This window comes from Podarcis liolepis, assembly GCF_965112155.1.
Source record: "Podarcis liolepis genome assembly, chromosome: 17".
NCBI lineage: Eukaryota > Metazoa > Chordata > Lepidosauria > Squamata > Lacertidae > Podarcis > Podarcis liolepis.
In genome coordinates, this window is record NC_139571.1 from 11,594,781 (window position 1) to 11,609,097 (window position 14,317).

Consider the following 14,317-nt stretch of genomic DNA (forward strand, 5'->3'; position numbering starts at 1 on the left):
AAAAAGAATGTTTTTATTCCCAGCTCCTGTTACCTTGTAGCAACAATATCAAGCAAGTACTGTACTACATTGTGCAGAAAAAGCTTTTCATCCTTGCAATCTTAAAAAGCACAGTGGACAGATCTAGGGGTGGTATATTTGCATAGAGCTGTGGTGCTTGCATGCACATGAAACATACATATCATTCTTGCCAGTTTGCGTTTCTTAGAACAGAAAGTATTGATCTGATGTGTAGAGATCCTTCCTATTCTAATTAATTCAAGAGGGTTCTGGAAGCTTTTCTGTGTGAAAGAAACAAGCAGAAGGCTCATGATGTTTGGGTTATTCCTTTAGAGAAGCGGAGTACAGCTGCTTAAACTGGTTCTCTTATCTCTTTCTGAAAGGTAACATTGACTATAAAAGGAAGGCCAGAAGGAGCCTGGGTTTCACTTTCTTTTTTGATCTCTCTTCCTTCTGGTGTGGTGTTCTGTATATAGTGTTGAGTTTTGGTCCTATTATAAGTTATTGTAAGTTTACGTGAAGTCTGCTGCAACTGGATTTCTTATGGACAGGGACAATCCTGAATGTATTGGATTTGTGACCATTGTGCTCATTCGCCTTCAGTGGCAGTAAAGCTCTGCTGGATGAAATACAATTGCCTCTGGTCTATTTTTGGGGGGTGGGAATCCCGCAACATGTTTAGTTTTTTACGCTGCTAACTATACATTGGAGTTCTGCTTTGGATCAATATCGAGTAGAATTTCAATGAAACACCTTTATTTTCATAGCTACTCATCCCCTGTGATTTCCATGAGATTACCTGCACATAAGCACAGCCATCCCCCGACACCTCCACTTTGTATTGACCAGGAACCTCTGCGAGAGGCGCCTGTTGCAACACCAGCCGGTTCTGCTTGTCCACATGGAATTCGTGCTGGAAACCCCCACTGGATTTCACCAGGACCTTCACATCGCCTATTTCACGATAGGTCAAGGCTGCGTACTTGGGTAAAGCTTGCAGGGCAACCACTGTGTCCTGGGGAAAGCAAACCGTCATCTTGGGTGTGGTAGGTGCAAGATTCTTCTTTAAAACCATCAGATAAATCACCCATTACTGGGAATTTTGGCAACATGTAGCAATCATTCTCATGCATATGCAAGCGTAGCTGTTTGCAATCAATGAATGTGCAGGGAGATTATAAACAGGCACGGTTATTGATTATTTAGATATGTGACTGCACATCTTCACGTGCATATCTGCATAGAACAGTCCTGTGCTGAATTATGCAACATGCCTCACTTAAATATTACACCCCCCTTTTCCATAGTGTTCCAAATGCTATCCTTCTTCATCATATTTTTATGGGTCTTCATTCCACGCCATGATTTTGTGGCCCAGTTTGACACAAGGCATATAATAGTGTGATTTGCCGAAAGATTAAAATTTAATCAGTTCCCTTATTCATTTATTGCATCCCATGACACTTTACTTTATGTGGTCCACTTAGTATCATGTTCAATAATTTCAACAAATAAACAAACATTTTAAAACAAAAATACTGATTGCATTAACCGAGGCAAATTCAAGTCCTTCAATTTAATGTGACAAGCCTCCGCTGCCAGAATATATTTGTGTTATTCACACGGAAACACCAAAATGTACTCGGCAAAGAAAAGGGCTCCTTGTCTGAGATGCCTCCCCTTTCTACAGAGGAAAGATCTTGCCTGTTACCTGTGTGGAAGAAAAGCCTCCGTATGGATTCTGTGCTTTGGTGAGGGAACGCACAATCTGGGAGGCATATGTGATTTCATCGGTGGACACCTCTGGTTTGGAGAGGTAACTCAAGAGAAAGTAGGCTGTTGTCTCTACATCTGAGAGGGATATGGCCCCATCTACAAAGGAGGTGGAAAGAATGAAGGAGAACATCGTTCAGTAACAGAACATAAAAGTAAGCCAGCTCTACTGCTCCATAATAACCCAAATCCTTCTCCATTATTCCTGAGAATCCAAAGACCCTGATAATTCTGGAGGGTTTATTTTCTTATTTCGCAGAGATTGAAAAAAGACATGGATTGACATATGTATATGTTTAGACGGGAAAGGCAGCAAGTGAAGTGCTCAGAATATAGGAACTCAAGAGTGGCTTGTGAGAGCCATGTAGCTGAGTTGGAGCGATCAGCTCAAACCTCTTCACAAGCTGAGCTTCTCAGATAGACTAGAGTGAAAAGGCTTGATTACCTATTTCCTCCCAAGGTAAGGGGAAGTAGCCTCACTAAGCCTGGCAGGACAGCTTGCTCTATGGTATTAACCCCTTCATGCATTAAGTAGACTTAAACATGTTGTTTATATGAGGCTGGTTATCCCATAGCACCTTCAGAGGAATGGGCTAATATTCAGAATGGGGCATCGGAAAAGGAAGCCTGGAAACCAGGCTTGCAAAACAGCAACCTCCAGAACAAAGATTGTACTGAATGAAATAATCCCCCCTACCTGTTTTTTCAGCCTGTTCATCTAAGGCTGTTAGGAGCTGATTCCGTATCTCTGTGTCTCCAGCCAAAGTGAAGACATAAGCTAGCAAAGCCTTGGAATAGCTGTTCTCTGCAGAACTTAAGTTCTTCTTAAGGCAGGCTAAGGCGTTCTCTACCATGGTATCCTTTAAAGCAATTTTTTTAAAAAAAATAAAATGACTCAATTAGCTTGCAGCTTGGATATGATTTCATAATATCCTATATGAGGGGGCAGGCTTTATATTACCACATCTTATGTAAATGAATTGCATAAATTATAGGGAAATAAATTGCTGTTAGTCGCCCCAAGACATTATGATGATATGGCAGCAGAAAAATCCACATAATGCTATATTATATTATAGAGCCACAGTTTATAATTAGAAAATTGTTAAACATGCTGATTGAATGTTGGCCGTGTTGGAGAGGTAAGCTTCAGGATGCTGAGCAAGAAATTGCTTAAACCCAACAAGCTGACAAGCGGTGCACATTTTTCTTTCCTATTGACCTGAAAATCCCCAGTCAGGCATGCTCCTGCACCTTTAACATTCATACGAAGCAGAGAAATAAACTGGGGTGATTGTAGAGCATGAAGGCCAAATGACCTCTTGCTTAAGGTCACCCAACAAACCAGCTTCTAATTTTCAAGTTTTCGGCATAGCCTTCTCAAAATGTAATCAAATTCAGTTAACAGAATAAACATGGTTTAGCACAGGGGTCAACAAACTTTTTCAGCGTGGGGCTGACCCACTGTCCCTTAGACCTTGTGGGGGGGCCGGACTATATTTTGGAAAAAAATTATGAACGAATTCCTATGCCCCACAAATAACCCAGAGATGCAATTTTAAATAAAAGCAGACATTCTACTCATGTAAAAACACCAGGCAGGCCCCACAAATAACCCAGAGATGCATTTTAAATTCTGCTCATGTAAAACCACACTGATTCCCGGACAGTCCGCAGGCTGGATTTAGAAGGCGATTGGGCCAGATCCAGCCCCTGGGCCTTAGTTTGCCTACCCATGGTTTAGCACAGGCTTCCTCAACCTTGACCCTCCAGATGTTTTTTGGCCTACAAGTTCCATGACCCCTAGCTAGCAGGACCAGTGGTCAGGGATGATGGGAATTGTAGTCTTAAAAACATCTGGAGGGCTGGGGCTGAGGAAGCCTGGTTTAGCATGTTAAGGGCTTTCAATGCTCACTCAACTGCCTAAATGCCAGGAAATGGATGAATCAGTTCAGTTGCATTGATGGCTTCAGTTGCAAAGTGTGCACAACATACTGTTATGAGTTGTGGGGGTGGGGTGTCAGTCCGGATGATGCCCTGAGTCCATTCCAATTTTCGGAATCCTGTATCTGTGATGGTAGAATGCATGATAGCAAGCTTGCCAAACCAATTCCTTTGTCCAGCTAATGGCTTTCGCTGACTAGCTAAGCACCATGAGGAACATAAAAAAAGAAGTTGCTCTTTGGCATAGAACAAATGAATGGGCCCTTCTTTGCCCCTCACCTAACTGCTAAGTAGGAGGACTGTTATGTACTGAGCTGAATCCTAGAACAACAGGATCTAGAATGCAGCAGTCTGATTGGTCCGCAAGAGCCACCCAATCCAGCTCCAGGTGGAAGTGAATCAGTGACCTGACTGGCCTGCAGGAGCAGCCAATCAGGCTTCTGGAGGAGGTGAATCCGCAACCTGATTGGCCTACAGGAGCAGCCCGGAATTAGCCAATCACGCAGGGCCCATTGTGTAAATAATGTATATAAAGCTAGACGTTTTGGGGAAAGTTTCATTCATTGCTACTATGAGCTGAATAAAGAGCATGAAATTCACACTCGACTTCGAGTATATTTCAAGGACAAAATAATAATAATAATAATAATAATTTATTATTTATACCCCACCAATCTGGCTATGTTTCCCCAGCCACTCTGGGCAGCTTCCAATAAAACACTAATATACAATAACCTATTAAACATTAAAAGCTTCCCTAAACAGAGAGTCTGATTGGTCTGCAGGAGCCACCCAATCCAGCTCCAGGTGGAAGTGAATCAGCGACCTGACTGGCCTGCAGGAGCAGCCAATCAGCAACCAGAGAGTTCTGTGCGAGATGCTAGAAACAGACACATAGAGACATGCTTGCTCTGTGCTGCTTCCAAAGCTCACACTAATGTAGAAGCAATATAATTTTGGGGTGTTAATGCTCCTCCATCCTATGCTCAGGTTGTATATATAGGTAAAAAGAACTGTATATCCTAAAGACAGTGCCCGCTGATCTTCATTCCAAGGAATCTGACCTCTGGGCAAGTGCTTGAACCCCAGAAATCTCTTGCTGCATGGAGACTGGGGTGGCATGTATAAATATTTTTAAAGCACACTCAAAGCGCATTCTTTTCCTCAAAGAAATCTGGGCAATTCTAACTCTATCTATCTCTTCTAACTCCAGCAACCCTTAACAAACTACAGGGCCCAGAATTCTTTGAGGTGGGAAATGTCCTTTGAATGTGCACACAACCCATGTGTCTATTCCAGTAAACACGTCTATTCCTTGGTTATAATGTTCATCCTTTGGATCCTGGGTTAACAATGGACTAATGAGGAAGGCCCAGAACTCTGTGGGGACTTACATTCTTGCCCAGCTCCAGCAATGAGGCAGCAATGTAAGCTGTTAGTGAGAAGTCATCATCCACGCCACCCTAAAAATGGAAGAGAGAAGTCAAGTCAGAGGACTATGAAAGCCATTTCCTCACAGTTTGGAAAACAATGATCACGCCTTGAGTATATGACTATTTTAAGCATCACTTATAAGCACCAACATGATTCACTCCTGTCTGTGTGAAACTCCCACCTTAAATGTCAGGAAAGGTAATTGCAAGGTTTCGCTCACACCCCAAGGACATTTATACAAGGAGTGGCCAAAACATTCCTTAGTCAGGAGGAATCGGTCATGCAGCACAGGAAGCAGGAGAGAGATCTTGTAAAACTACATTCATTATAATTTGTTTTCTTTCTGTTAATCGAGATTTTCTGACAAAGGCACCAGAACATACTGAGCCTTGGTTGTTCATCAGCTACTGCTGTTTCGCAGGAAGGAAATAGCAAGCTGCCTTCTTCTGCACCAGAGATTCTTCCTGACGGAGAAATGCAATTGCAGGGTGGGAGTGACCCTCAGCCTCCACTGCTGACCTTGCAAGGATGCTGAGAGAGGACAGGCAGCTCCCTTCTTGCACTTCTCAAGACAAAAGGCAACAGGAGCATTGCTAATGATTGCTCCTCTGGACCCCTTTATTAAGAGAGCACCAGCATGGTCTAACCTGGGGAGGGATTTATGGGCTTATATCAGCTTCCTGTTTCAGGTGTACAGAGATTTTTACTCCAAGTAAAAAAGACACAGGTGGCACTGTGGGTTAAACCCCAGAGCCTAGGACTTGCCGATCAGAAGGTTGGTGGTTCGAATCCCTGCGACGGGGTGAGCTCCCGTTGCTCGGTCCCTGCTCCTGCCAACCTAGCAGTTCTAAAGCACACCAGTACAAGTAGATAAATAGGTACTGCTCCGGCGGGAAGGTAAATAGCGTTTCCGTGCGCTGCTCTGGTTCACCAGAAGTGGCTTAGTCATGCTGGCCACATGACCTGGAAGCTGTATGCCGGCTCCCTTGGCCAGTAAAGCAAGTTGAGCGCTGCAACCCCAGAGTCATCCAAGACTGGACCTAATGGTCAGGGGTCCCTTTACCTTTACCTATCAGCTTCCTGTTTCAGGTGTACAGAGATTTTTGCTCCAAGTTTCTATGAATGGATGTCTACATTAACAGCACAAAAAGAGGCAGAGTTTACTGAGGTGAGCATGTTTTTTGGACAAGTGCCAATGCAGGTGTTCTGACAGACACTGTTTATTTTATTATACATGTAGTGTTGCTTGCTACTACCATGAATAAGCATGGGTGGTGCTGTGATCTAAACCACTGAGCCTCTTGGGCTTGCCGATTGGAGGGCTGGTGGTTCGAATCCCTGTGACAGGGTGAGCTCCTGTTGCTCTGTCCCAGCTCCTGTCAACCTAGCAGTTTGAAAGCACACCAGCGCAAGTAGATAAATAGGTACTGCTGCGGTGGGAAGGTAAACGGCATTTCTTGCGCTCTGTTTTCTATCCCAGTGCTCCGTTGCGCCAGAAGCAGTTTAGTCATGCTGGCCACATGAGCCAGAAAGCTGTGTGTGGACAAACTCCGGCTCCCTTGGCCTGAAAGTGAGATGAGTGCTGCAACCCCCATAGTTGCCTTTGACTGGACTTAACCGTCCTGGGGTCCTTGACCTTGACGTTTTACCTTTTTACCACAAATATCTGTCGTGGCTTTAACAGCATGTTCAAGAAGCTTCACACACAGGGCATCAGAGGAATCCCTGAGCTAGCTTGTGCAATATGACCAGACCAAGCCAGGGCCATTAAAGAAACAAATCAGGACCATTGAGAGCCTTTGGCAATGCAAGAGAACTGACCCCCTTTTGCCCTGAGGTGTGAACAGAGACTGGGGGTTTGGAAGGTTGCTAGGGTAACTGGGTGTGAGGTGACAGGAAAAGAGAGTTTTTAGCAGGGTGTTCTGGGAAGAAGAAAGAGTGGGATCCATTTTGGGGAGGCTGGCTTGGAGAGATGTCTTGGACTCCATGGCTGCACTGCCGTGGACAACAAGCCCCTCTTGAAGGGACCATACTGTAAGATCTGGTCTCCTTCCATGCAGACGAAAAGTGGAAGTAGCTGGATAAACCATATTTCTTAAAGCTACGAGAGTCTTTGACACGTCTCAATTCTCCAAAGGATCACAGGCCCTGGAACCCCCTGTAAGTTTGCTACTGCTCAGCAGAGAGGAGGAACCAAACTTTTCTAACAGTATGATGCTGTTATCATAATTCACAGTGCTCTTACCTTCAGGGCATTGTTGAAGAGCCTCCCCACACTTTCAAAGCAGCCGCTGGGAAGTTGGTGCTTCCCCAGCCAGCCTACAGCCTCCTGAATATGCTTCTCATCAACAGAGATATAGGCATTTGCATGGCCCAAGGCCTTAACCACAAAAGCTGTCAGCCTGCAGAGCGGGGAAGGGAGCGGGAGAGAAAGTGGAGGAGGAGAATCAGCTCCAGTCTCAGACCCACTCAAAGCAACAGCCACAGCTTTGCCCAACTGGCACCAGCTCAGCTTACTCACCAGGTATTGCCTTCAGCATCGCTCTTCCCAAAGGCACTGTAGGAGCCATCGTCATGTTTGTAGAGGAGCTCACGTTGGTACCCTACAGAAAACAGGGAAGAATCAGTACTATCAGTTTGGGAATATGCAATTTAATGAGGCTGGTTTGCTGGATGCAGTGAGTAGTAGTAGTAATAATAATAATATTTCTACTGCGCCCATTTTGCTGGGTTTCCCCAGCCACTCTGGGCAGCTCCCAACAGAATATTAAAAACACAATAAAACATCAAATATTAAAAACTTCCCTAAACAGGACTGCCTACAGACGCCTTCTAAAAGTCAGCTAAAGTGGTACCTTGGTATTCAAATGGCTTGGCTCCTGAATGAATCGTCGCAAACCTGGAAGTGAGTGTTCCGGTTTGCAAACGTTTTTTGGAAGCTGAATGTCTGACGCGGCTTCCGATTGAGTGAAAGAAGCTCCTTCAGCCAATCGGAAGCCATGCCTTGGCTTTTGAACCATTTTGGGAGACTCCCGGAACAGATTAAGTTTGAGAACCAAGGTACCACTGTAGTTGTTTATTTCCTTGACATCTGATGGGAGGGCGTTCCACAGGGCGGGCGCCACTACCGAGAAGGCCCTCTGCCTGACTCCCTGTAACCTCACTTCTCACAGTGCGGAAACTGCCAGAAGGCACAGTAAACAGGGACAGGCACATAGGCCAGCACTCTAAACGCTACATCACAGTGGCTCTCATTTGTATCCTATCCTTGCAATTAACAGCTGGTGTACATGGGGCTTTTTCTAGAAAAATAGCACCGCTATTCCATCCCCCTTTGCTATCTGCACAGTCCATGCCAGCCCTCTCCTCATTTTTGTGACAGATAAATGCTCTACTCACCACTCTTCATGTATTCCATTGCCTTCTCTTTGATCTCAGGAGTCACTTGGTTCGTTTTCTCCAGGTATTGAAGGACAAAGATGTTGGGAACAAATTGTACCATGTTCTGCTCACCACAGCCAAAGGGCATTTGAAGTAGCTGGTCTATGTTTTCTAGCGCAGCACCCATAATGTCTCCTGGATGTTGACAAAACGATGGAAGAAAACGTTGTGAGCACTTTCCCCAAACTCCTGAAGAGAATCTAGGAAAAATCTCCTCTCTGCTAGCAACCTGCCACCTAAAATTCAAAGAACTGTGTCCAATAAAATCTGCTTAGATAAGCCCAGCATCTGCACGGCCAGACTTGTCAAGAAGTTCCCATGCATCCAAGGCCTTGTCAGCATCAACATGGGCATCTGATTTGGAATATCCTGTAAAGCATGTTTTTGCCTTGGAAGTTGTGCGGGGGACATTACTTTTGTTTAACGTGCATATGGAGACAACAGGCTCTCCTCCAACACTAAGCACTTTTCTTTAAACATGTGGAGATTATGATCAAGACCCCGGGATTCCTGATTGTGCTGGCTCTCCTCTGACACTTAAAGGAATGTGCACAGGACAGAGCCTGCCCCCAGGCTGCCTCTCTCTCTTATCCAGCTTTGTTCTGCGTGGTTTGAATATTGGTAATGGACTCTCATGTGGCCAGAGATGGGGCAGGAATGTGGGGGCAAATTTCCTCACCAATGCAGGAGACGGTAGCTCGGCCAGAGCCCTCCACAACAGCTTCAGGCAGCTTTAGGGAAACCTCATCATGAACTGGGTCCCCTGAAAGGAGATGGAGAACAGGAATTAATGCAGTTGAAAACACTAACCAAGTGGTCATAATCTGCAATTGGACTTGCACACAGCGAAGATGGGACTAGGAGCTTGCTAGCTCAGTGAGTCTGTTTTTAGCCACTGTGTTCTCGCAGCTGTCGTTCCACCCCCTCTCCATCCCATCCCTACTCCCCTTGGCAAGCAGAGAGACAGAGTGTGTGTCTTTGGTCTCTTTTGCATCCCGCTACTGCCCTAGGGAAGAGACACGTCTCCAGCCCAATGACAAGCAGAGCAACACTTTGTCTTCTCTCCAACTTGCGTTCTCTGGGGCCCCATCACAAGCCAAGCTGCCCTGAGCAAGGGATGCAGCCTAAGCACACCTGAAGAGCAGAGGAAGGCATTGTGGGTCTCTTCTTCAAGGACGCCTTCTGGCTGTGGGAGGAAAAGAGAATGGGATGGTGAGTGGGGCTGCTCTCTCAGGGGAATAATCTCCTTCTACCTTCTCTGCCTTTCCCCTGCTCTCGCAATTGCCAGGCCTTCCAACTGATCACTGCCCCTGGCTGACATCGCCTTAGACCTGGAAACAGGGAGGCGCTGCAAAAATCCAAAGACCCTCTCCTGTCCAGCACCCAATGAATACAATTCCCCCCCAAAAAAACCTGTTTAGAGGAGACCCAGAGTTCTGAATCAGTTGCTGGCACTTGATAACTGTGAGCCAAAGTTGGACATCAGGGGCTGAAGGCCACATAGACACTGACCTTGACCAGCAGGGATTTGACCACTGTGTCTGACCGGCCTCGCGCAGGTGTGGTGGAAATCTTATTGCCACACAGCTCATGCGTCTCCTCTGCCTCGGCGGTGATTGAGAGATTGACGTGCCCTAGAGAAAGGCAAAATTGGCACAGACCCATGATGAGTGCCAGGAGCTCAGGGAGGGGAAGAGGCTGCTTGGAGGCCAGAGCCCCAGTCCAGCCCCACATCTGCCAACATGTCCACCGTGCCTTCAGTCTGGAGAAGGATGAAAGGGACAGAGGTTGGAGCATAGGGGGTTCTTGAATGGAGATGGACCCCCAACCTCTCCTTTGGTGAGGGACACCATCTGGGATGGGGAGGAAACAAACCCATAGTACATGCAGCAGGGGGCATTGTTATTATTTTCCATATTCCACTTAATGCCCAGTTGGCTTCCAAACAGAAGAATCCGTTGGTTCTGCCAAGTGTCCTCAGATGACAAGGTCTTTGGGGAAGAAAGAGAAGGACCCTTGGCAGCCTCAACCCCACAAGTCTCCTCCCACCCACTCAGGTGCCTCAACCTCACCCAGCTGAGTCGCCGTCACATTCCAGGAGAAGATGTGGGCCTCCTCAGCACAGAGGCAGGTGCTGAACTGGCAGGCCGGGCAAGGCTTCACATCCACCTCCTGCGACTCCAGCAGCTTCACTCTCACCTGGGAGATGCAGCAAAAGGACCCTCGTGAAGAGAGGCAGAGAGGCAGAGAGGCAGGCAGAGCAGCGAATCCAAGGCAAGGGGCAAACATTCAGAGAAGAGGCACGGGCAGCACAGGAGGTGGCCCTATGCTAGGAGTGAGATCCAGAGCCCCATGCCTAGGGTGCACATTCCCACACTGGGAAGCTGAGTAGGGCATAGACTGTTTCCAGTAAGACCTCAGTGAGTGGGGTCTCCTTGATCTTTGGGGGTACCATATTAACATGTGAGGAAGGCCACCCCAGATCAGACTGGCGAGATTTATTCACTCAACAAAGTTTACAGGAAGACCTCTAATCAAAAACCTTTGGGATTCGAGTGGGTGGCTTGGCTTCCTCACACAAACCCCTCATGGCTGTTGTTCTGTGAGCCCTTCATGAAGCTCTTCAGCTGGTGGCCTGGATTGCGGCTGTGGGGAAGAGGAAGGGGGCAGCAGATGGGCATCCCTAGGCCTTGGCAGCAGATCAGACTGGGTGGCTTTCTGGTCTCTTGCAGCAATAAGGCTGTGTTGCATATGGGGCTGTGCACACACCACACATTTAAAGCACACTCAGGGGTTGCTGTGGGAGGAAAACTGCAGGTTCCCAGGAGGGAATGTGCTCTATGGACCTCTTCTGCCATGAAGGGGATGGGGCTGCCTTGCGCTTCCTGTTGTCCACACTTCTGTGGCACATCCAAAGTGGAGCTTCTGTTTCCTCACCCACAGCAAGAAATGCAAGCTGTCCCCTCAACACTGAATGCAGAGTGGTGGTGGTGGGGGGAGGGAAAAGTACTGACCTGTCCCTTGGGAGAGACAGGTGAGTGCAGGTGTAGGAAGGGCAAGGCCCTGGTGAGGTCCAGCACCCTAGCCTCCATCTCTATCTTGTGGGGTTCCCCCCATCCCTTTCTTTCTGGATACACATATAAGGGAAGCTTGTTTGCTTGTTCTCAATGGTCACTAACCTGGATGCATTCCTTCATGTAATTGAAGACAGTGGACTTTAGCAGCAAGGTCTCCCCACGGACCACAGAATACGGCAGGCTCATATCCACAAAAAATGGCTGGAAGACCCGGAACTTGGCTTGTTGGGCGAGTCCGAAGCCAATGTCAGCCACACAGAAGGCATCAGCGTTCCACTCCGTGATCGTGTCTGGAGCGGTGACCGGGTAAGTTGCTTTCCCCTCCTCGCTGAAGAACAGGAAGAGAGGTCACTCCCTCAGTGACAAGAAAATTGAGTCGTTCACTGCTAAGGCAAAACCTATATCACCAGAATATAAGTTTGTTTGGTAAGAGGAGCACACCTCCGAGTATGAGTTTAACCAAGCCTCTAGTTCTGTGCTAGGTCTCAATCAGAATAGAGGAATTTGGAGACGGCAGTATAGGAGTTTATACTCTCTGCCACTGGTGTTTGTGAAAATGTTGTGGGTCTCAAGAAAAGAGAAACCTTCTTCAGGATATATTACAGAGAGGTCTGCACTCCTGCTGTTGGTAAAGGTAAAGGTAAAGGGACCCCTGACCATTAGGTCCGGTCATGGCCAACTCTGGGGTTGCGGAGCTCATCTCGCTTTATTGGCCGAGGGAGCCGGCGTACAGCTTCCGGGTCATGTGGCCAGCATGACTAAGCCGCTTCTGGCGAACCAGAGCAGCACATGGAAACGCCGTTTATCTTCCTGCTGGAGTGGTGCCTATTCATCTGCTTGCACTTTGTCGTGCTTTCGAACTGCTAGGTTGGCAGGAGCTGGAACCAAGCAACGGGAGCTCACCCCATCGCGGGGATTCAAACTGCCGACCTTCTGATTGGCAAGCCCTAGGCCCTGTGGTTTAACCCAGTGTTTCCCAACCTTGGGCCTCCAGCTGTTTTTGAACTACAATTCCCATCATCCCTGACCACTGGTCTTGCTAGCTAGGGATGATGGGAGTTGTAGTCCAAAAACAGCTGGAGGCCCAAGGTTGGGAAACACTGGTTTAACCCACAGCGCCACCCACGTCCCCCCCGCTGTTGGTACAAACTTGCAATCAGTGGGAAGAACAGAACAGTTGCTTATTTATGTGAAATTTTCCACTTTACTAGAGTTCCCCCCCCGCCCCCTGTGCTCCCGTAGAGCAAGTATATACTGCATGATAATGAGCAGTATAATGACACCATTCGAGCCCCACAAAATTACAAATGCTCACCTCTGGTTCGTAAGTGATATAAGCATAAACTTCTGGCACTGGGCAGTCTTTCAGAGAAACATTAGAAAGATGCATTTTTGATATTATTATATAAAACGCCAATGTACAATACAAAATACAGCCTTAAGTTAATGCCAGCTGAGTGGAAGAAGAAGAGCAAAATGTCAAATCGGAGCAAACATCAAGCCTCAGAAAACCCAAATAGATGTTTGTTGCACTTCAACTTTAAAGACCGAGTTTTTGGTGGAAAAAGCTCCAGAGCAACAAAGCCAAACAAAAGCAAAGGCTTGTACAAGGAGCTTTAGATTGTGGGTCTGTGCCTGGGAAGCATGGAGCAAAAGGTGAGCACTAAATGAGTGATGGCCAAGCAAGATACTTCTTGTTCCTACATGGCATTTGGTTCCCTCCCCAGCAGAGTTTTACTTACTTGACAGGGACCAGAGCCCAAACCCAAGTCTCTGGAAAGTACGTCCTGGGTTTGGCTTCCTCTCCTTTCCCGGGGACCGAAGAAAAAGCCTCAGGCACCACTTCACTCCTGGAAGCAACATTAGGCGCACCCGGTGCAATGCCACCTACTCCAACTCCTTTGCAGAAATCAAAGAAGCAGAAATCAAAGACGGTCAAGCAGGAGAGAACTGGGAATGGAAATCCATCCCATCCTGGAATCTGAAGGTAATATAATAGGGCAATCATTTCCCATGATAAATATTTGCAAATTCCTCCCATAATTATTTCTGTTCACAGATTTTGCATGCTTGCGCTTCTGCAATGCTTCAAAAACTTATACAGCTCTTTAAAAGCATGATCTGTCTCTAGCCAAGGGTTCAATAAAAGGAAAGGTACGGTAGATAAAAAGGATGAGTCTTGTTATATCCCACCCTGCCAAAGGGAGGTTCCAGTTGAGAAACTGTCAAATTATGATTGTGATTCTCACCTAAGCCATAGCGAACAGGTTCCATTTCTGGCAATTTACAGGACACTGGCTTCTTAATTTTGGTGTTGGTTATAACTTTCATATTTAATTGCTGTAAAAATCAAAGAGAAAAGTGAGGGATGGCATATGAGAGCAACATGAAATGAAAGAAAAATTCTATGAGGCAAGGTCATTTGAATCTCTGGCAGGGAAATCATTGCAAAATGCTCTGCGTTCCAACAAGGTTTGACCCACAATTCCACAGATATGATTTGAGACTCACACGCTGCATATTACGTTGTGTTACAACATTAATCTCTGCTCAGGTGTCCATCAAGGGAAATAGAGGAGGAGATGAGGTTTATCTGAAAGCTCATTTGGCTCTCATCAAGATCAGCTAGGCTAGGCAATATTTTTGGC

General features: G+C 46.6%; 1 protein-coding gene and 1 long non-coding RNA gene across 2 annotated transcripts in view; one reads left to right on the forward strand and one right to left on the reverse strand.

Annotated features, from left to right (window-relative positions):
- Positions 1–14,317, reverse strand: part of LOC310697062 (alpha-2-macroglobulin-like protein 1) — a 49,816-nt gene that overhangs the window by 5,133 nt on the left and 30,366 nt on the right. The window contains exons 18-31 of the mRNA XM_083483293.1: positions 13,919–14,009; positions 13,412–13,568; positions 11,772–11,997; positions 10,665–10,791; positions 10,105–10,226; positions 9,727–9,778; positions 9,272–9,355; positions 8,551–8,727; positions 7,673–7,754; positions 7,397–7,553; positions 5,112–5,180; positions 2,471–2,633; positions 1,712–1,872; positions 800–1,015 (exon numbers count right to left, since the gene is read on the reverse strand). Coding sequence (XP_083339419.1) covers positions 800–1,015; positions 1,712–1,872; positions 2,471–2,633; positions 5,112–5,180; positions 7,397–7,553; positions 7,673–7,754; positions 8,551–8,727; positions 9,272–9,355; positions 9,727–9,778; positions 10,105–10,226; positions 10,665–10,791; positions 11,772–11,997; positions 13,412–13,568; positions 13,919–14,009 — 1,884 coding nt within the window. The remainder of the gene's footprint in view (positions 1–799; positions 1,016–1,711; positions 1,873–2,470; positions 2,634–5,111; positions 5,181–7,396; positions 7,554–7,672; positions 7,755–8,550; positions 8,728–9,271; positions 9,356–9,726; positions 9,779–10,104; positions 10,227–10,664; positions 10,792–11,771; positions 11,998–13,411; positions 13,569–13,918; positions 14,010–14,317) is intronic.
- On the forward strand, positions 3,785–4,316 carry LOC310697146. Its single transcript, XR_014520964.1, has 2 exons — positions 3,785–4,111; positions 4,167–4,316. It is a non-coding gene; the product is annotated as an uncharacterized lncRNA (long non-coding RNA).